General features: G+C 34.5%; 1 protein-coding gene across 1 annotated transcript; it reads left to right on the top strand.

The window, feature by feature from the left end:
• The first annotated feature begins 242 nt into the window (after window positions 1-242).
• CPO (carboxypeptidase O) lies at window positions 243-20470 on the top strand. The gene is given in 8 exon segments (XM_074301969.1): window positions 243-317; window positions 2308-2409; window positions 5635-5739; window positions 6734-6842; window positions 9415-9507; window positions 12053-12255; window positions 19013-19097; window positions 20274-20470. Coding segments are annotated over 8 exon segments (969 nt in total).
• The last annotated feature ends 682 nt before the right edge of the window (window positions 20471-21152 follow it).

Here is a 21152-nt window from a genome sequence, read left to right as displayed (position 1 = left end):
ATTTCATTAAAATGTCATTTAGCAATTGATGCAATATTCCCATTTAGTATAATAAAAAGAACATTAACTCATGTCAGAAGACCTGGATTTAAATCCTCCCTTTAATGCTCTCTGTGTGACTTTAGGCAAGTCCAAACCTATGTAAAAGGAGGAAGGTCCCCCACGGTTCTAGAATTATGATCTATTGACTTTGGAATTTTCATGCTTGCCCTCACAGAATCTCAGCAAAAAATGGATATGGGATGTTGGAGAAAAAAGAGAGTTCCAGGAGGAACTTGGAGAACTATGACTATACAAAGTATCACCCTATTGAGAAGGTAGCAAGGACCCAAAGGGGGCACAACTCTCTCATAGGGAAACAATTGAACACCTCTGAGGTGTATAGCTGGAAAAGCCCCATGGAAGGCAAAGAGGTATGGGCCATTGGAAGGATATCACCTGGAAATGAAACTGAGTTAATGAATATATCTAGGCTGGGAATTGGGGAAGGTAAAGTCATGGATCTTTACACATATATTCACATACACATACATATATATGAACAATATATGTATATGCATTTGCATACACATTCACACACACACTTGTAAACATACATGCACGTATGTGCATGTGTGTATATATTTACACACACACATATATATATATATACAATATGCTTGACTAGAGCTTCCCAGGTATATATATATACATATGCATACACATCTACAATATATATGTATATGTATATGTGTATATATACATATGCATACACATCTACAATACACAAACATGTGCCTATATACATGTAAGCATGTGTATACGTATGCATGCATATATTATATACCTGTATATCTGTAAATGTGTACTTAATATATATGAATCATATATATGTATGCTTGTCTGCCTATCTTGTGTAACTCTTGTTCATGTTCTCCCCTTGGAGTCCACCAAATGTATTCAATATATAAAAATCATATTAATGTATTAAGCACATGTATGTATATGTATACGTACACATGTGCATAACATATAAAGTATGCATATTGTGCACATACATGCATTTGTGTGTATGTGTTTGCATATGTAGTTCTAGCATCTGGAACTCTTATTCATAAAACTAGATAATATTCATTTGCCTAGTTTTCTTTTCTTCCCTCTAGTTGTGTCTGATCACTAAACTGCACAGAAAAAACTCAAGCCTCTTTATGATGATTATTGTTATGATAATTCTTACATTATGATTCTATTTGACTACAGCTTCCACAAATGGGAAAGAAAGCTAATCACATTGTAATCATTTTGAAACATATCAATGGCATTCCTAATGAGCATCTCTAGTTCCTTGCATTCAGAACTTCCAAATATATTGTGACTTATATGCATAGGGAATAGCTAAGTGACATTCTGATGGTACCATCTTTGAGTTGCTAACTTTTTAAAAATTCTTTTTATCTTATTGATCCTCACAGAGCCTGGTTTGTTGTATGTTAAGCCATAGCATAAATGGACTTCTTTTCATCCCTTTGTCTTCCTCATCTACATCAATCCCACCCAAACTGTCAAATTGAAAAGGGAAACATTTTTAATTTGATTTAGCTACCCTGGATGCCATGCTTCAGTGCCTAGCTACTGATATTTCCCCACCTGTGGTCCAAAAAATTACGGATGAGTGTTGTTTGGTATCTCTCCAAGTTGATGAGGCTTTCAATTTCCCTGTGATTTCATGCCCCCTTAAAGTTATGGTTGGTGAATGTTTTGCGAGATGTATTCATTGATTTCTTCTGTTTTAGACTGATATTCAATGATGATCAATGATTGTGATTCTTTAAAAATGCCTACAAAGGAACCCTGGGTAAGGTGGCAAGGAAAGCTTTTTAAAAATCCAGTAAGCCAATAGTATTTATACATTGGTTTAAAGCTGTTAGACTTTCTCCATGAGAAGTAGCATGGTGTAGTAAATAAAATAAATTCAGGAAAAAAAAGAACAGAAGCCCCAAATTTGAGTCTTGCTTCTTACTCACTTACCTATATAATCATGAACCAATCACTTCCTTCTCAGTGCCCTGGGCAAATCTCCACAATCATCAGAGAAAAGTTGCTCATGTATATTGATGGAGGGAATTTCCAAACAAAGTTAAGCTACTTGGTTGAAATAATGTCTGGATACATTTTTAAAATGTGTTCTATAAGATGTTGCAATTTATCTATTTCATACTCTATTGAAGTGAGTGTATTTTTCTGTATCTGCAAGAGATAAGCTATCTTCTGCTGAGATAGGGAGCTAGTGATCTTATTGATACAGATCCTTCTCTATGGCTATTCCAGATCTATAAATGGATGAGTCAAATAGAAGAGAGGTACAGTGAAGTGGTAACACAGCATTTTCTCGGCATGACCTATGAGGCTCGACCCATGTATTACTTGAAGGTAAGTTAAAGGGCTTAAGCTGCTATTAAGATTTTTTTAAGATTTAAAAGGGGCAGCAGCAAGGTGACATAGAGGATAGACTTCTGAAGTCTCAAATCTGGTCTCAGAAGCTTGATAACTGTGTGACTCTAGGTGAGTCACTTAATACTGTTTGCCCCAGTTTCCTCAGCTGTGAAATGAGTTAGAAAAAGAAATGACAAAATACTCCAATATCTTTGACAAGAAAACCCCAAATGAGGTCATAGAGAGTTAGATGCAACTGAAATTACTCAAATATCAACAAAGTATGTAAACATGCATGAATATTAAGTTGTGGGTAAGTAGGTAGTACAATGAATAGAGTGCCAGGTCTGCAGTCAAGAAGACTCATCTTCTTGAGTTCAAATCTGGCTTCAGATACTCACCAACTGTGTGACCCTAGACAAGTCACTTAACTCCAAGTGGGGTCACAAAGAATCAAATATACCTGAACAACAACAAGAAGGTTTTTTTAAGTCTTTTTAAATATATTCTTCTGGTGTTTGGAGTGCCAAGCACAAGTTAATGAACACCAAGGAGGGGAAGGGCTAAAGTGTGATGGGGAGGAGACATTAATTCAGAATATCTTTACCATATTTACCACTGTGGAATGATGTGGAAGGTAAGTGAGACAGTGAATGGAATGTTGGACTTGGAGTCAGAAGGAAAGGTATTCAACTCTGGCCTCATGCTCATATTACCCATGTGGCCCCAGGCAAGTCACTTAGCTTATGTCAGTTTTCTCATCTATAAATCACATAGGTGTATGGAGAGATTCAATTAAAAGAACTTATTTAAAGTGTTTTGCAAACCTCAAAGTTTTATAAAAACTTCATTCTGGCAGACATAGCACTGACTTTTGGAGTCATAGAACCTAATTTTGAGTCTTGTCTCTATTGATGCTTGTGTGACTTAACCAAGTAAGTCATTTAATCTCTCTGAACCTCAGTTTCCTCTTCTCTTAAATGAAGATATGGGATTGAAGGGAAAGATTAGTTGATCTTCCATTTTAAATTTTATGAAATAGACTATTTTACATAATTTTAATTTTAAAATTTTAATTTATTTTCCCAACTAATAGATATTTATTTTCTGTATCTTTTAAAAATAGAGGATAGGAACAAGGAAGGAAAGAAAAAAGAAGGAAGGAAGGAAGGAAGGAAGGAAGGAAGGAAGGAAGGAAGGAAGGAAGGAAGGAAGGAAGGAAAAAAAGAAAGAAAGAAAGAAAAAGAAGAAATAAAAGAAAAAAGGAAGATAGAAAAAGAAGGAAGGAAGGAAAGAAAAAAAGAAAGAAAGAAAGAAAGAAAGAAAGAAAGAAAGAAAGAAAGAAAGAAAGAAAGAAAGAAAGAAAGAAAGAAAGAAAGAAAGAGAAAGAAAGAAAGAAAGAAAGAAAGAAAGAAAAGAAAGAAAGAAAGGAAAGAAAGAAAGAAAGAAAGAAAGAAAGAAAGAAAGAAAGAAAGAAAGAAAGAAAGAAAGAGGAGGGAGGGAGGGAGGGAGGGAGGGAGGGAGGGAGGGAGGGAGGAGAGGAAGGAAGGAAGGAAGGAAGGAAGGAAGGAAGGAAGGAAGGAAGGAAGGAAGGAAGGAAGGAAGGAAGGAAGGAAGGAAGGAAGGAAGGAAGGAAGGAAGGAAGGAAAAAAGAGAAGGAAAGAAATGAAGAAAAAAGGAAGAAATAAAAGAAGGAAGAATGGAAAGAAGAAAAGAAAAAGAAAGAAGAAATAATATAAAGAAGGAACAAGGAAGCAAAAAAAAAATTCCTCTTAACAAATATACATACACAAAGAAAACAAATTCCCACATTGACTATTTTCTCAAATAGTTCATCTCATTCTGTATTTGGAGTGTATCACTACTCTGGCAAGAACAAGTTAGTGAGTTTCATCCATGCTTCTCTGGAATGGTGATTTGTTATTAAGTTGATTGAATTTGTAAAGTCTTTCAAAGTTTGTGCACTTTTTAGACTGTATCCTACCTCATGACCAGGATATCTGGAAGACTCATAATCAATGCTTGGGTAAAACAAACTTTTCAGATAAGTGAATTTAGAATAGAGTATGGGGGTAGGAAGACCTGAGGAAGGGCAAAGAAGCAGTAAGATATTTGATAAGCAGGAGAATTCCCTCATGAAGTCCCATGTATCTGTTAAACAGTTGTGTGCAGAAGCTTCAGAGTGGCAAGACTCGGTGCAAAGTCCTGTTGGCCCTGAAGCAAAGTCTGCCCAAGGTTTTCCCCGGGGGAAACCCTCCTCCCAGTTTTGGACTTTTCCGGAGGAGCAGGGCTGATCTGCCCAAACTAGATTGTCTGGTCCCCTCACCTATCTGGTGAGAGTTCTTGGGAATGAGTAGACAGGGCCTATTAACAGTCAAGGAAATGACTGTAAAAAGAGGCAATCAGAACCAGCTAGTCAATAATATAAAAATCTCCATAAATACTGTAATTATCAGAATGAATGGAAGTAAAAAATGGCTCAGGGATTGTGCTGGTGAGTTAAAAAATAAGTGAAGTTAAGTGAACTAGAAAACCTTAACCTATCATGAGATATCTCTTAAATTATAATGAGGCAACAGGTCCTTACTAACAGGAGAAGCTCAAGTACTTCTTAGTCCCTCCCCAGTTTGGGGTAGAATGACACTTTTCTGGTTGAATGTTGTTGAAATAGTTAATGCTGCTCTCCTCTGACTCTCTTAGGGAGCTACTCCTTCCAACAAAGATAAAAAAGGTTGGTGGTTGTGGGGGAGGACATGTCAGCAAAACTAACCAAGGTATAAAAAAAGTCTGATGTTATATTCAGTGTTCCACACCACAGCATCCATGTCTGCAAAGGAGGAGGAGGTGGTATCTTTTAATACGTTAGGTCCCTGTTGTGTGCAAGGCTATGTACTTTATGCTCTTACCACTGGAAATCCTCCCACTTATTGCACCTTGAATTATACTTTCATCAGGGGTTCAACAATTGCACAGGATAGGTTCAGATTGATTGAAATGTCTGAATCCTCATTCCTGTTTACATCCATAAAGGAGGACTCTTTTAGTGATTTTAGTAACTTAGCAATTAGTAAATTATCAAAATAATTAATAATTAGCAAATTAAAAAATAGTAAGTTAGTAAATTTGTATAGGATTCAATTTGGTCCAAAGTTGACCCTCTAAAACAAAAATTTGGTGGGATGATTTCTTATAACAGGTAATTGTTTTCCAACTGCCATATAGATCAGTGAGCCAACAAGTACCCTGAAAAAGATCTTTTGGATGGACTGTGAAATTCATGCCAGAGAGTGGATCACACCTGCCTTTTGCCAGTGGTTTGTGAAAGAAGTAAGTGCCTTTATCAAGATCCATGAAAGAAGGTATGCAAAGCATGTTGTGAACACCCTTTAAAAGAGTTCAATGAAAAGAAGATGAGGATAGTGATAATTGTAATTTCTCAGGTATTGAAAAATGCTTTCTTTTGCACATGGATAGGACTATTGATCACTTCCAAGAGAACTAGATATCAGTAGTTTGGAAACAAAGCTGAAGGGTAAAATCTGGTTTTATCTTTGATGTCAAAAATTCACTTTCAATGGAATTTAGTGGTGAGATAGTGTAGTATAATGATTAGAAGACCATCTTTGCAGTTAGAAGGTCCTAGATTTAAGTTCTTCTGATATAGATAAATAATATATACACACACACATATATATATATATACATGCAGATACACAAAACATATATATATTCAAACATGCATAATATATATTTATGTATATATAGAGAGACATATATATATATATATACATACATATACACTACAAAAACATAAATTAGCCACTTAATATTTTAGTGCTCCAAACAACTTGTCAACACAATAAGTATCATTAAAGTTCCTTATAATAATTAACTGAAAAATATAGAGGGGGGGACAGAGGAATCTGTTAGGTGAGAAGGATCCTTTCCCAATATGCTTTTAAAAATATTTTTGTTGCATTTCAGTTCTAAAATGTAGATCAGTCCCATCTCTGCACTGGAGAAGGCCAATATTTGATACAGATATATGTGTGAATCCAAGATTTTTTTAAAAGAAAATCCTCATGTTAGACATATTAAATAGAGCAAATGCTAATCTTTAAAAGAAGATATCAAAGAATTTATAAACTTTTCAAAATTAATAGTAATTATCTTTGTAATTCTTGGTAACATATGAAGTCATGAAAAATAGATTTGAGAGAAGTGTAACTATTTCTTTTGATCAGGCGGGGACATAAGGGAGGGCAAAGCAGAAAGAAAGCTGTCCAAAATTTTTCAAATGATTATATTTTTTATATTGTAGATTCTATAAAACTATAAAACAGACGCAAGGATAATCAGATTTCTAAGTAAAGTGGACTTCTACATCCTCCCAGTTCTAAATATTGATGTTTATGTCTACTCCTGGAGAAAAATAAGCAACCGGATTCGATTTTACTGCATGGAAGAGAGAGTATGACCACAGAGCCTGAGAACCAGGAGTGATTTCAGAGATCACCTGTCCAACCTCATTGCATACCTGTTACTTCTTATCAACAGCACCTTCATACAGCATCTCCTAGAAGACTTCCAATTGAAATTGACTAAATTTTTCTTTTTGATGTTGATTTTTCTTAATCAACAACTATTTCTGAAGTTTAATTCCATGCCAGGTAATATGCTAGTTGTTAGGTTTAAAAGGACAAACATGAAAAGGTCTCTGTCCTCAAGGACCTTACGTTTATATTTACTGGATTTTCCTTTCAAATTCTAAGAACTTCCTTTTTGCAAATATAATTTCAAGTTAATGGGCAAAATTCTATATGCCTTCTATTTCTTTTTCTTCTTCTTTTCCTGCCCTTCTTCCTCCTTTTCTTGATCCTCCTCCTGAACCTTCTCCTGATCCTCCCGATCCTCCTTCTTCTTTCCTCCTTTCCTCTCTCCCTTCCTTCTTTCTCTCTCTCTTTTTCTTTCTTTTTCTTCCTTTCATTCTTTCTTTTTTCTTTCTTCCTTCCTTCTTTTATTTCTTTCTCTATCTCTCTTTCTTTTACTCTTTCTTTCTCTCTTTCCTTCTTTCTTTTTCTTCCTTTCATTCTTTCTTTTTTCTTTCTTCCTTCCTTCTTTTATTTCTTTCTCTATCTCTCTTTCTTTTACTCTTTCTTTCTCTCTTTCCTTCTTTCTTTTTCTTCTCCTTCAAATTCTTTCTTGTTCTCTTGTTGTTCTTCTTGTTCTTCTTTTTCTCCTCCTCTTCCTTCTTCTCAAATGAATCACTTCTTTTCCTTCTTCTTCTCTTCCTCTTCCTTCTTCTTCTTGTTCTTCTTTCTTTCTTCTTCTTTTTCTTCTTTCTTTCTTCTTTCTTGTTCTTCTCCTTTCCCCTTCTTCATTTTCTCCTCCTCCTCATTCTTTTCCTCATTTCCTTTCTTTGTTCCTTCTCTTTCTCCTTCATATTCTTTTTATCTTCACCTTTTTCCCCCTCTTCTTCTTCTTCTTCCTGTTTCTCAAATTATATCCTTCATTTTTTACCCCCCCATACTCCAAGCCTTTTAGTCTCCCAATGTATCAAAGCCAAACTCACTCATGGAACAGAAATCCCTTTACTTGCTTGCTTAAAGCCCTTAATTCTCTAATGTTTCCCAAATTATTTTCTCTATTTGAAACAGATGAAGCCTTTTTATTGAACTTCCTCTCCTTCAAAAGCCAAACATTCACTTCTCATCATTGCTTCATTAATTCTTTTTCATTCTTTAACACCCTGCCTGAAGAATGTCTGGGAAGCTTTCTTTGGTAAAATAGTTAATTAAGCTTTACTTGAAGTCTGATAGATGGTAAGTAGACAGAGAACTGAATCCAGCCTTAGAAAGACATAGATTTGAACAATGCCTCAGACACTTACTAGCTATGTGATTGAGCAAGTCACTTAATGCTATATACCTTAATTTCCTTATCTGTAAAATGAAGATAATTATAGCAGCTACCTCCAAGGAGTGTAGAAAAGATAAAATGAGACCATATTTGTAAAGTGTGTTGTAAACCTTAAAGTGTTATATAAATGTTGTTATTTTTAATAAGTAAAATATGATTTCAACTCCTACATGCTTTTGTTTCTCCTATCAGCTTCTCTATTTACTATCTGTAATATTTTTTGGACACATTTCTTCATTTTTATTTACTTTTACTTTAATTTTCTCATTTGTAATTTAAAAGGGCTGAGCTAGATAAGGGGTGCTTAACCTTTTTTTTTTTTTAATCGCAGACTCCTTTGGTTTTGGCTATCTGGTAATACCTACAAAATCTTTCTCAGATTTCTATTTATTTGTTGTTTTGTTTTGTTTTGTTTTGTTTAGGACTGGATCTCCCTATTGCCCAGGGCAATCTGCTCTGCTAGCTTGAAAGATTGAACTTGAACTACTGTGTTCCTTTATGACTTGAAATAGGTTGCCCCTCAACAAGCAACCTGTGGTGGCTCCTTAGTGATATCAAACTTAGTTTGAGCACCTGATAGCCTTCTCTTACTGTACTTAGAAACTCCCAACTTGAGAGAGCTGTCAAATTCAATTTCCCCAGTACTTTTAAACATACACTTTCATATCTGGCAAAATATTTTTAGAGGAACAAAATAAAAGAAGTGGGATTACAAAGGAAACCAATTATATTGAAATACAATCATCATAAAATATTTTTTAAATTCAAATTCGTGGACTTCATTTAAAAACATCTGGACTAGATGGCCTCTGAGATCTTTTTCAGCTCTAAATGTATGGCCCAATGATTATGTTTTCATTTAGGGAATTAATATATTTGGATATACAGAAATGCCTGCTTCCTATACTTTCAAGGTATATATGTCCAACAAGATGGTTGAATATTATTTGTGAATATTCAAAAGTCTGAATATTTGTTGGCCAATTTTTCCCAGTAGGTCAAGCTGATCATTATCATGATCAAGAATCTACATTGAATCATTTACACTGTGATTTGTGTTGCCATATTAATTGCTTTCTATTTAGGATCACCTCTGGAGAAAATCTCATTCATCCCATAATAATGGCACCTGCTTTGGGACTGACCTTAACAGAAATTTCAACATATCCTGGTGTAGTAAGTGCAAGTTTGAGGTGTAAGTTGATAACTGCGTAGGAAGCAGAGAAGCAAGAGGAAGGTGTGAGTTCTAGAGATATCATTTACAAAAACATACTCAAGTCAATATTCCTTTCCTCATCTTCTTCTTCCTAGTTGGATTATCATTGTTCATCAATAAGAAATGTTAAAATTTCTACTTTGTATTCTACTTGGGTCAGGTAAGGTTGAGAAGCCCAAGGTGGATTTTGGGAATTTGGCTATACTTGATTTGACCATACTTGAAATCTAGCATCCTTCTTTTAAAACCATTCTCATATCTTAGAGGGGAAATATAAACATTCAAAAGGCAGTAGTAATTTTTCTAAACTATACTGGGACTTTTATTCTAATGCTTCATTTGATCATGAAGGAAACTATGGGTTCTTGAAAGCTATGCTAATTAACCATCATTCTTGGCAAGTCCCACCAAACTGAAAGCTTAGGTTAGTAAATGGATTATGATATATAGTTATCTCTTCTATCCCTTGCAAGAGTTAGGGGTGTGATACTCCCTTGGGAAAATCCCCATAAATTTTTTTGTTCCTTTCTTTATACTAAAGAAGAAACATGAATTATTATGGTATTAAAAGGTATGTTATATTATACAATACCATATATATTTTATGCATTTCTGTGTCTTTTAGACTTTTTCTGTGTCATTTGCTGGCCTTCACATGTCTGCATTTCCCACAAAACTTCTTCCAAATTCCCATTTAATTTCTTATGCTGACCCATAATACATTGAAACAACAATGGGGAAAATCACCATGTGGAAGGAATAATTGTACTCCAAATGTCAATTTTGCTAAATTAGGAGAGGTTCATTAAATAAGAAAATTTTGAACCACAATAACTAATGATATATTTTACTAAGAAGGATACTTCTGTGGCCTATCTTCATTGGTAAAAGGAATAGTTGCACAAATGAAATCACAGATATCTGAAGTACTGAAGTAAGTATACAAGAGATCTTTTTTTCTGTTAAATCATTTGATAGTGATCTATGTTCCAAGGAGCCTAAGGGACAGGTTTTCTTTTGAGGATTCTAAGGCATCAATGTTCCATTCTGTATTGGAATCAACTTTGGTTCTTTCAAGTCAATTGTTAATTTTTCAATGTGAATATTTATGCCTTTGAAACCAGAAAATGCTGCAAGTCAGGGCTTAATTTATTATTTTGTTGATTTATGGACTTAAGAAAGTAATGGAGAAAATGTTGATAATGAACATTAAGCTTAAAATTTTATCCTGGATATATTTTTAAATGAGCTGGTCGTTAAACATTCATCAACATACGCCTTATAATACTTATATGAATGTTTGAGAAATGGAGACACTTGAAAAGGCACAAAAAGGACCTTAACAATGACATAAAATTAGAACATTGGATGGAATTTCAAATACATGCTTTCAGCCCCTGAAATGAATGCTCATTGTAGATTTGAAAAAAAAAAAGTTTTGACAATGGAGAACTCTTACATGTGGATACAATCTCTAACTATCATAGGAGTTCTTACCCTTTTTTGTGAGCCACTTTGGCAGTCAAATGAAATTTGTAAATCCTTTCTCTGAATAATTTTTTTTTAATGCACAAGATAAAATACACAAAAATACAAAGGAAACCAATTATTTTGAGAAGCAGTTATTTGACTATTTTTTCATTAATTCATTGACTCCACATTAAACATTTTTGATTTATTAGATTTGGGGATATCTTTCCTCATTTCCCAGACCAACAACCCTTCTATAACAGGAGCTATTGGCAATTCGAGTTGCCTGGGGCACATAGAGGTTAGGTGATTTTTTTTTCAGGATTCCACAAATAATAAATGTCAGAGCTAGAATTTGAACTCAGGTCTTTCTGCTCTAACAGTTTATCCACTCTACCATATTGCCCTGAAGGTTTGCATATGGTAAATTGAATGCTGCTGGATTTAGGGCTTCCTTTGTAAGTCAGATGTGGATGGTATATAGTTTTATTGCTTTCTTGTATTTTAAGTATTTGTGAATATGATTTATCTTTTTTTCATCAGACTTTAAGCTCTCTGAGAGCAGAGGATGTGTTTTACTTATCTCTATAGATCTAAACGGCTAGAATTATTAGTACTATATAGTCTTTTAATGAATATTTGGTTGGTGAGTGAATAATATCATGGCAGAGAATGTTTTATCATGACACAGATTGCTTAGAATTTCATCTTTGAAAAAGCCTTTGATTGTTTAGAAGCAAAATGTTTAATTTCAAGTGGAATACATCTTGTTTTGTTTGGGTCCAATTCATAGAAGCATAGAATACTGAAGCTTGAATGGGGTGGGTGTTAAAGATCACTTATTCTGATTCTAGCTTTATATGGAAAGGGAAACTGAGGCCCAGAAAAATGAAATGACCTCCCCTCCACAAGGTTACACAATTAGTAAGTGGCAAAATCAAACCTTCTGAATCCAGGACCCCAATATCATGCTCTTTAATATCTGTCACTTTAGAATTCAGATTTTTTAGTCTTTCTTTCCTTTCCCTCTTGCAGGTGTTGGAACCTCTAAAAACTGCAGTCATCAAACATTCTGTGGAACAGGACCAGTTTCTGAGCCTGAAACAAAAGCAGTTTCTAGTTTTATTGAAGACAAGAAGGACAGCATCCTATGCTATCTAGCTATACATTCTTATGGCCAATTTATCCTCACTCCCTATAGTTATACCAAAACCAAATCGAGTAACTATGATGAGTTGGTAAGAGATCAGCCTCTCTCTAGTCCATTTCCTGTAAATTAAGGCACCTTTTCTCTGACCCCTAAATTTCAAGTCTATGGTTTTATTTATGTCTAGCATGTCTATTTTCCCTTTCATTTTCTCCATATTTTCTTTTTTTTTCTCTTGTTTACACCACTTTCCCAGATCCCTGCTGTGTTGTCTTCAGGTCTGAATAGCATTACCCTACATTAAATAAGTACCATACTGTTTCTTTAAGTGTCAAATTGAGAAACATCTTCCATTTTCATAAATATAAGAAAAATAAGGTAAGTATATTAAACATTTGAAATGATAATCTTTCCTCTTTACAAATTCACTTTTAGCACTATAGCCCTAGAGAGCACTTAAATATCTATTGAGAAGTTACCAGCTGTGAGTTCTCAAAAGTGGAATATGTTTTCTCTAAAAACAAACAAACGAATGACAACAAGAAATAGCCCCACAAAATCCTAAAGTAATCTTTGCTCCTTTTTCTTTCCAAATACAATGTTCATTTACCTCTTCAACTTTACCCCCTCTTATTTTTCTGAGGAGTGTTTTAATTGTCAGTGAAAATAAGCAGCTAGGTGGTTCAGAAGACAGAGCACTGAACCCAGAGAGCCTCAGATCCTTACTAACTGTGTGACTTTAAGCAAGTCACTTAATCCTTACATGTCTCAGTTTCCTCTTCTGTAAAATGAAGATAATCATGGCCCCTACCTCCAAGGTTGTAGTAAATATAAAATGAGATCATATTTGCAAATATGTGTGTTGCCAGTGAAAATGCAAATCCACATTATTATGGAATGGTATTTTACTTTTCAACAGACAATATAGACCTAAGCCAGAACAAGAGCAATAGTGGAAAAGGGGTTGTGATTTTTGTTTCTTTGGAAGTGCCAAAAGGCAATGAGAAATATTGATTGCCTATTTGGAATTATTTGAACCATAATTTAGTTCCAAAAAATGTAAGCAGCTATTATGCATAAGTCATTATGTATTGTATAACTGTAATATTACTGTCAAGTTTTCATAGCACTTACAGGCTGGAGCCTTGAGTTTCTTTCAGGGCTCAACTCAGGTGCCTTTTATTACAAGAGCTCTTTCCCGAGTCCTCCACCCCTCCTCATTTATTGTATTATTTTTGTATGTATTACTATATTTAGATGGTGTAGTGAACAGAGCACCTGAAGCTGTAGTTGAAAATACATGAATTTAAATAGGGCTTCTGATACTATGTGACCCTGGAGAAGTCATTAATTTCTATATGCCTCAATTTCCTCAACTAAAATGGGGATCATAATAACATCTACCTAAAAAGGTTGCTTTGAGATCAAATTTGATAATCTTTGTAAAGTACTTAGCACAGTGCCTGAAAATAGATGTTTAATAAATACTTCCTTCATTCACTCTTCCCTTCTCCTTCCTTCCTTTCTTCCCTCTCCTCCTCTCTCCCTATTTCCTCCTAAGAGGATGTCATCTTCCTGAAGATAGGTACTCTGTGTGTGTGTGTATATGTATCTCTGTGTGTATGTGTGTGTATGTCTTTCTAGCCCCAGTCAGTATCTGGAAAATATTTGACACAGTAAGTATTTAATAGTTAATGGAATTGAACTGAGTCTACAAAGCAGTATCCTTTTAACATCCTGTGAAGGATATAATACAAATATTTCACCCATTTTACAGATGAGTAAATTAGGAAAGAAATAAAGGACAAAGGCCAAATCTCTGCTTTCATTCACATAGGGAATTCCTGAGTGGGCAATCACCCTCTAAAAATTTACAAAAAAGATATCACACAACTCACCAGCAGATTGTGGGTGTCCTAAAACAATCTTGAATATGGCACAAATTAAAAAGTGGTTGGGAAATATTAACAAAATAAGTAAAAATATAATAAAACATAGATGATGCTAAATTGTGGTTTTCTCTAATAGATATCCTTTTGTGTGGTTTAATGCCCCCCACTTCCATTTATATATATAATACACATATTATGTATATAATAATATATATACATATATATGTACATATATATATATATATATATAGAGAGAGAGAGAGAGAGAGTATCATATTGTTCTTCTTGTGAATACATGGAAAAATATGGATCAACAAGATTCAGAACTGATTGAATGAGTGGATTCAAAGATTAGTTCTTTGTCAATGTTAATTGGGAAAGAAATCTCTAATAGAGTTCTCTCTATATTGAATCTTGGGTTATTCAATATTTTTATGGATTTTTAGGGAATATAGACATGTTTGCTAAATTTGTTTGCGACAGGAACTGGAACATTAGTTTAAAAGGCTCAAGAAAGAACCAGGTCCTGAAACATAGCAGGTCCTTAAAAATTACACCTTAGTTGGTAACTAAATGTATAAAAATCTTAACAAACTAGGATGAAATGTAATGGAAATAAATATAATATATTGTATTTTCAAAAATATATTCCAAGTATAAGAGGGGGGGGGGATGTACAGCTAGATTCTTGAGGGAAGAGGTCTCAGAATCATGGAATCCATGTGTAAGAGTCTTCTTTACAACATATATCCAACAGGTGTTTATCTAGCCTTTGCTTGAAGACTTTAAATGAAGGGCAACCCTTTACTCTCTGCAGGGGATACCTACCAAAATTTGTCAAATTGCTATTGTTAAAAAGTCCTTTCTTATCTTAAATCTAAATTTGCTTTTTAGCACCTTCTACTCAACAATTAAGAAGACCATTAATCATATCTTCCCTGAGTCTTCTCCAAGCAAAATGTTTTCATTTGCTTCAAATAATCTGTAGCATGATTCCAAGTCCCATTTGCCTTCTGGAATCTTCTATTTACAAGTATCTTTCTTAAAATAGGATACCAAGAAACACATACATCCAAATACCGTCTAAGACCAGAGGAGAGTTAACTACAGAGCTTCAAAATCTATTCAACTAGGGTGTCGCCACTAGGGGGAGAAATGACACCTTAGTTTGCTCAAGGTTTCTGCTCTATTGAGAATGCTTCTGCTAAAGGGAAGATGCCCTGTTGCTGCTGAGGAAAGAGCTTGGCAGGGTAAGAAGGGGAGTTGAAGGACAAGGACACTTTCACTAAGAGATCAAGGTAGAAATAGATCCTTCCCAAACCCCTCCGAGGCACTGTTAGTGCCTTTTAATTTTTTTATACTGGAGCAAAGCCCTATCTGTCCCACATAGTTAAGGCTATGGTTTCAAACATGGTCTAGTTGAGTTGGTTAAAATTAGGAGTATGAGATCCTAGCTTTACCAGCCATATAACCCTGGAGAAATCCTTTCACCACTCAGGGCCTCAAATTATTCCTTTTGATGATGAGATTGAATTAGATAATTTCTTCTTATTCATTTTATGAGTCTAAAAGTCACTGAGTCATGGAGAAATGGAGGTGCAGGTATCCTGCTAATGTGTATATTTGATCTCATTACAACAGGCTAAGAGAATGTGCCTGGATCAGTGCATTTCTGTCATCATTACCGGAAACAACTCAGAGAGCATGCCCTACAAATAGTTGGCTAGTAGCATCATTGATATAAGTGAAAGAGAGTAGCATTTTCTCAGAATGGCTCGTGTGTTTAAATGGAAAAGATTGTTTCATTTCTGATTCTCTTACTTTTTGAGACATGGAGCAATGAACATAAGCATTGAAGATATAATGTAACAATATCTAATATTACATAGTATTCTAATAGTTGCAAACCACTTCATTTACATTATCTCATTTTAATAGTTATCATTGTCAAAGTACTTTAAGGTCAACAAAATGCTTTACTGATATTCTCATAGCAACCCTGTATCCAGCAGCCTCCCACCAGCCTCCCAACTGCCTCTGTGAGGTGGGAACTTTAGAGAATCTAGATGATTTGACCACAGTTGCATATTAAACACCAAAAGTAATGGTATTTCTCCAAGTTTGAAAGTCTATTCATTATAGCAATGCCTTTCAAAGTAAACTAATGTTTAAACTAGGATCAATTTAAAATTCTCAGAAATTACTCATATATCCATTGTTATTATGTATACACACACACACACACACACACACACACAGTATTATGTGTGTATATTTTAGAGATTGTGAGTAATCAAATACTCTAACTCAATGGATCTATAAACTTAACAAGTTGGAAGTTCCATCCAATAATGTAAATGGCAAGCTATCCATGTTTGTATATTTTATGCAACTCTTGTCCGCATTCTACAATTGTTTATCCACAGGTGGGTCAGCCAATTTGTTGAAGATCTCCTCTCTCTTTCTCTTGACATCTTAAGGAAATCAGTTGGGTATATGGTAGTTTGTCTATTAGCTATTTTTTCCCATGCAACCAGTTCATCTCATTTTTCAGTCCCATATTTATCTGTAAATATTATTTTCTCTTGGTGTGCCTTGTGTGTGTGTGTGTGTGTTTGCTATATGTTGTTCCATGATTTTATCTATCATAAGTCTCTCTATTACCTTTTAAGCTAGATTCATTTTTAATTTCTTGGAGATTGTAATGTTCCATGACTCACAGTTATACAACACCACCAGCATAATATTGTTTTTTTAGAAATGGGCTTTTATTTCTGGGAGAAACTTAGGGTCATTAAAAAAAAAAAAAAGTCCTGTGATTTCCTAAAGGCAGTCCAGCTTACTTCCTTCATCCTGTTAAATGATGTTGTTTAACTCAGTGTCCATTTGTGCCATCTAAAAAAAAAAAAAAAACAACCATAGAGAGATGAACAAACTTTATGGGCTATCCACCTAACTATATGATATAATTTGGATTATAGACATTGCTTATCTATGTATCTTTTTCCTATATAGATGATTAGGTCAAACTAATGCAAAGTTTGTGTATAAATTATATATATATATATATATATATATATATATATATATATATATATATATATGTATATAATGTACATGTTATATTATATAAGATTATATAGCTTATAATCTTATAGTCAAGTTTCAATGATCCAGAATTTGATCAGTATGGTGCTCACTCTTTTCTTTGGTTTCAACTTCTCCATGCCTTTATGGCATGAGTTGTTCTGGCCAATTAAAAAAATTTACTTGGACAGGTAACCCTCTGGAATTAACCTCTCTTAACTTTCTCTGATCTTTGGCTAATGGGAATCTTTTACCAGACCTATAAGGAAACCTTTCTAGATTTATAGAACCTTTCAGAGTTTGTTCTTCAGTGATTATAGCTTGTAGGAGCCCAGAGTAACTTCTAGATCATAAGAAAGCATCAGAGTAAAACTTTGGTGGATGTGTTGGGGCATGTATACATATACATATATTTATTTATTACAAATAAACCAACTGATCCATGATTTCATTGATTCTGGAATTTCTTCTTAGTCCAGTTTGCAACTCATCCATGATTGACCATCAAGTTCAAATCATGTCCATGTGTTCCTAAAGATTTATCACCAATGGTTTACTCAATATGCTGGGGCTATCTTTGTTTTCACCCAACTATCACTAGATACATAATTAAGTATAGCAGGTAAAGATCTTAACAGTTACAAAAATAATTTTAAAAATAAAAATCTGTTTTTTTTTTTTTTACACATAGAGTTTAACATGGAAAGGAAAATGATGTTTTAATGTAGAATTGTAACTGGTTATCATTTTCCCAGGACATGCATCATTTAGAAAGAAGGACAAAAGATTCCCTTAAATTAATTTTTAAGAGTGGTAGGAATGGGGAGGATATAAGGGAAAGAAGACTTGCAAATAGACTTCAGAAAAAAAGTGCAATGCTAGGGAGGAAACATAGGCAACCGCCCAATGAAGGAGAGATAGAGAAACAGAGAATGCAGGACATTATGAGGCAGCCATGGTGAGGGTACAGCTTGGGGGGAGGGAACTAGTAGGAGCTTACTTAAAATAAAATAGGATGGAATCACTAGAGGGAAGAAAGTCTGCTATCTCTTTATTTTAACTCATTATTGTTGGTAACTAAGTTCTAAGTTTGGTTGTTTCTACATGTTAAAGCAATATAATTACTGTCAGCACTTTCTAAATTTTGACCCCTTGTGGAAAACCCCTGTTGCATCATCCTACTTACACATCCTAATCTATGTTCCTTTCTCAGAATCTCTGTTCCACCCACCATTATCATTCTCCTTCAGCAAATGTTTAGCATATCTGATAAGTATTCTATTATTTCTTTTTATTTCTACCTTGACTCAATAATGCCTTTCCTTTTGTTATCATCTGTCTTCTTCAGCCTATCTTGTGTCCCCATTTTTTTAAACTTACTGATGACCCCTTAGTTAAAATGGGCTTAAAGATATGAGTGATAAGCTAAATTTGGTGAGGAACTTTGATTTTTCACACTCTGGCTTTCAGGGAATATATGACTGATAGGATGATTTTTTTTTCTAGCATGAAAATGCCAACTCTATCATATCCAGAAAACTTGTGCCCAGTTTCTTCTGAGGACTTGCTAATTAAGGATAATAAAATTCCAGGACAGTACTACCTAAGGAGTCTGGGGAGGGAGTGAAGAGAGAGAGATAGAGAGAAGATAGTGTGAAAGAGAGAGAAAGAGAAAGAAAAGAGACAGAGAGACAGAGAGAAAGAGAGAGAGAAAGAGGGAGAAAGAGAAAGAGGGAGAAAGAGAGAGGAAGAGGGAGAGAATCAGAAAAGCTATTCTCTCTAGCTTTTAAAAAATAAAATGCAAAACTCCATGGGTTGTTGTTTCTGTTTTAAAACTAGGCATTTCCCCCCTGCATTTCTCACTAACAGATTCGAATTGGACAGAAGGCAGCAAAAGAATTGAAAGCAAAGCATGGAAGCAATTATAAAGTTGGATCAACCTCAGATATGTTATGTAAGTGTCTGTTTGGCTTTGACATTATCCAAGGCATGGAGGAAGTTACTGGACTTCAAGGGGGAAAGAGAAGATCCTGAGCTTACCAGCTGGAGAAAAGAGAGTTTTTAATACACAATCTGAACTGTGATCTCTAGGGACAAGGTGTGAATCAGAAGAAAGAATGAACTCCCAGGCTCTACCCAGGCTCTCTTCTGGAAGTTAGAGGAAAAGATGATGTCCAGTGGCAGTTGATCTGTTGACTCAGCTCCTAGAGGATATGTCAGACAACAAGAGCAGGATAGGGAGGAGCTGGGAGAATAGATCTGAAAGCAAAAGAATCTAGGAGGAGATTTTTTTCTTCTCTATTCCTCTGGAACCCACCCAATTAACATTAACATGTAAGTCATTCAAACTCAGATCATTATTCTGAATAATTTCATATTTTAATTATCAAAGTACTTATTTCCTTATAAAAAAGAATAAGGAGATTCAAAAGTAAATCATACAAGGAATGAGCATGTATTGCAATGGAAAAAGATTTAGGGAGGACATGAGCTTTAGTATTTGAAAAATTACTATGAAAAGATTTATCACCTTGTTCTGCTTTGGCTGAGAAATGGAAATGACTCAAAGACAGATTTTAGATAAATATAAGAAGAACTAAATGATAGCTAGGAGAGCCAATATGGCAGAAGTAAAGATCTGGTCTTTGTGTCCAAAAAATCTAGCTTTGAATCCTGCCACTGATACTGGTTGTATGACCTTGGCCAAGTCACATACTCTAGAGTACTCTAAAATTGTAAGGTGTAAAGCAAGTGCCAGTCTGCATTAATAGAGGGAGTTTCCTCAACAAGTATTCCCTATAATTGTGGCATCCTAGGCCAGGTTTGGAAAAGGTTCTGAAATTGAAATGAGCTGTCTCATCAATTCTTTCTCTTTTGAGATATTCAGACAAAAAGCTAAAAACACATGTATTTTATTATCGATGAGATTCATGTTTTGCTTGAGAGGTATACTGAATCACTTCTGAGGTCCATTCCTCCTATTAGATTCTATAATTCTAAAATTTATTTCATCAGAATGTGCATTTTACTCCTCTGAAGTCACTCCCCACTTCCCTGCCATAAGGTTCAGGTCATTGCTAGAGACTGGTTTCCATTTTCATTTATTCTGTTTTCTTGTTTTATTTAATAGACTTTACATCAGGAAACTCACGAGACTGGGCTTATCATATTGGAATTCCCTTTGCTTATATATTTGAATTGAGAGACAATGATATCTATAAGTTCACGCTACCAGAAGACCAGATCCAGCCCACTTGTGAGGAGACCATGGCAACTGTCCTGTCCATCTGTAATGATATCTATGAGAGGGAATGGGGCTTCAACTAAGAAGTAGTATTCACCTCAGCTACCCTGGGGGTCAATGTCTTCCTGTTCTTCATGCTTTTCTTTTAAGGACATCTATTACAGCTCCATTAGAGCTCCCAGCCTTGTGGATGTAGTTCAAGTCAACTCAATTCAATAAAAGTGCAGAGCACTATACTTTCCAAATATTTTCTTGTTGTAACAAGATGATTTAACAATGAAGAAAGTTCATATCAAAGAATAAAAGTTGTAGCTCTGTATTTTAGTGTAGCAGAGATAAGGAGCACATATAAAATGAAGAATTTCATTAATAATCAATAATTATTAATTACCTACTATGGTCAAAGCATTATGCTAGCCACTAGAGATATAGTGTCAAAAATAAAATGGTCCCTGCTCTCTGAAGACCTTATATTTTATCAAGGAATACAACATGTACATATATAAGTATGTGTGGAATAAAATGCAAATTAGTTTTAGAAGGGAAGACACTTGTAGTTGGGGGAATCAGGAGAGGTTTCATCTAAACTCTTTTTTTTTTTTTTTTTTTTTTTTGTCATGACCATTCAATTTCCATTGACCATCTAATGGAAGACATGGGTTCCTTCTTAGAATAATAATTTTAAATACATAAAATGCAAGGATCCCAAAGATAATCAGTTATATTGTGATAGTTACCATAATATATATACATATATATATATAA

The sequence above is a fragment of the Sminthopsis crassicaudata genome, chromosome 3 (genome assembly GCF_048593235.1).
Source record: "Sminthopsis crassicaudata isolate SCR6 chromosome 3, ASM4859323v1, whole genome shotgun sequence".
Taxonomy (NCBI): Eukaryota; Metazoa; Chordata; class Mammalia; order Dasyuromorphia; family Dasyuridae; genus Sminthopsis; species Sminthopsis crassicaudata.
The sequence above is the reverse complement of the archived record's forward strand: the minus strand, read 5'-3'. Positions and strand labels throughout refer to the sequence as shown.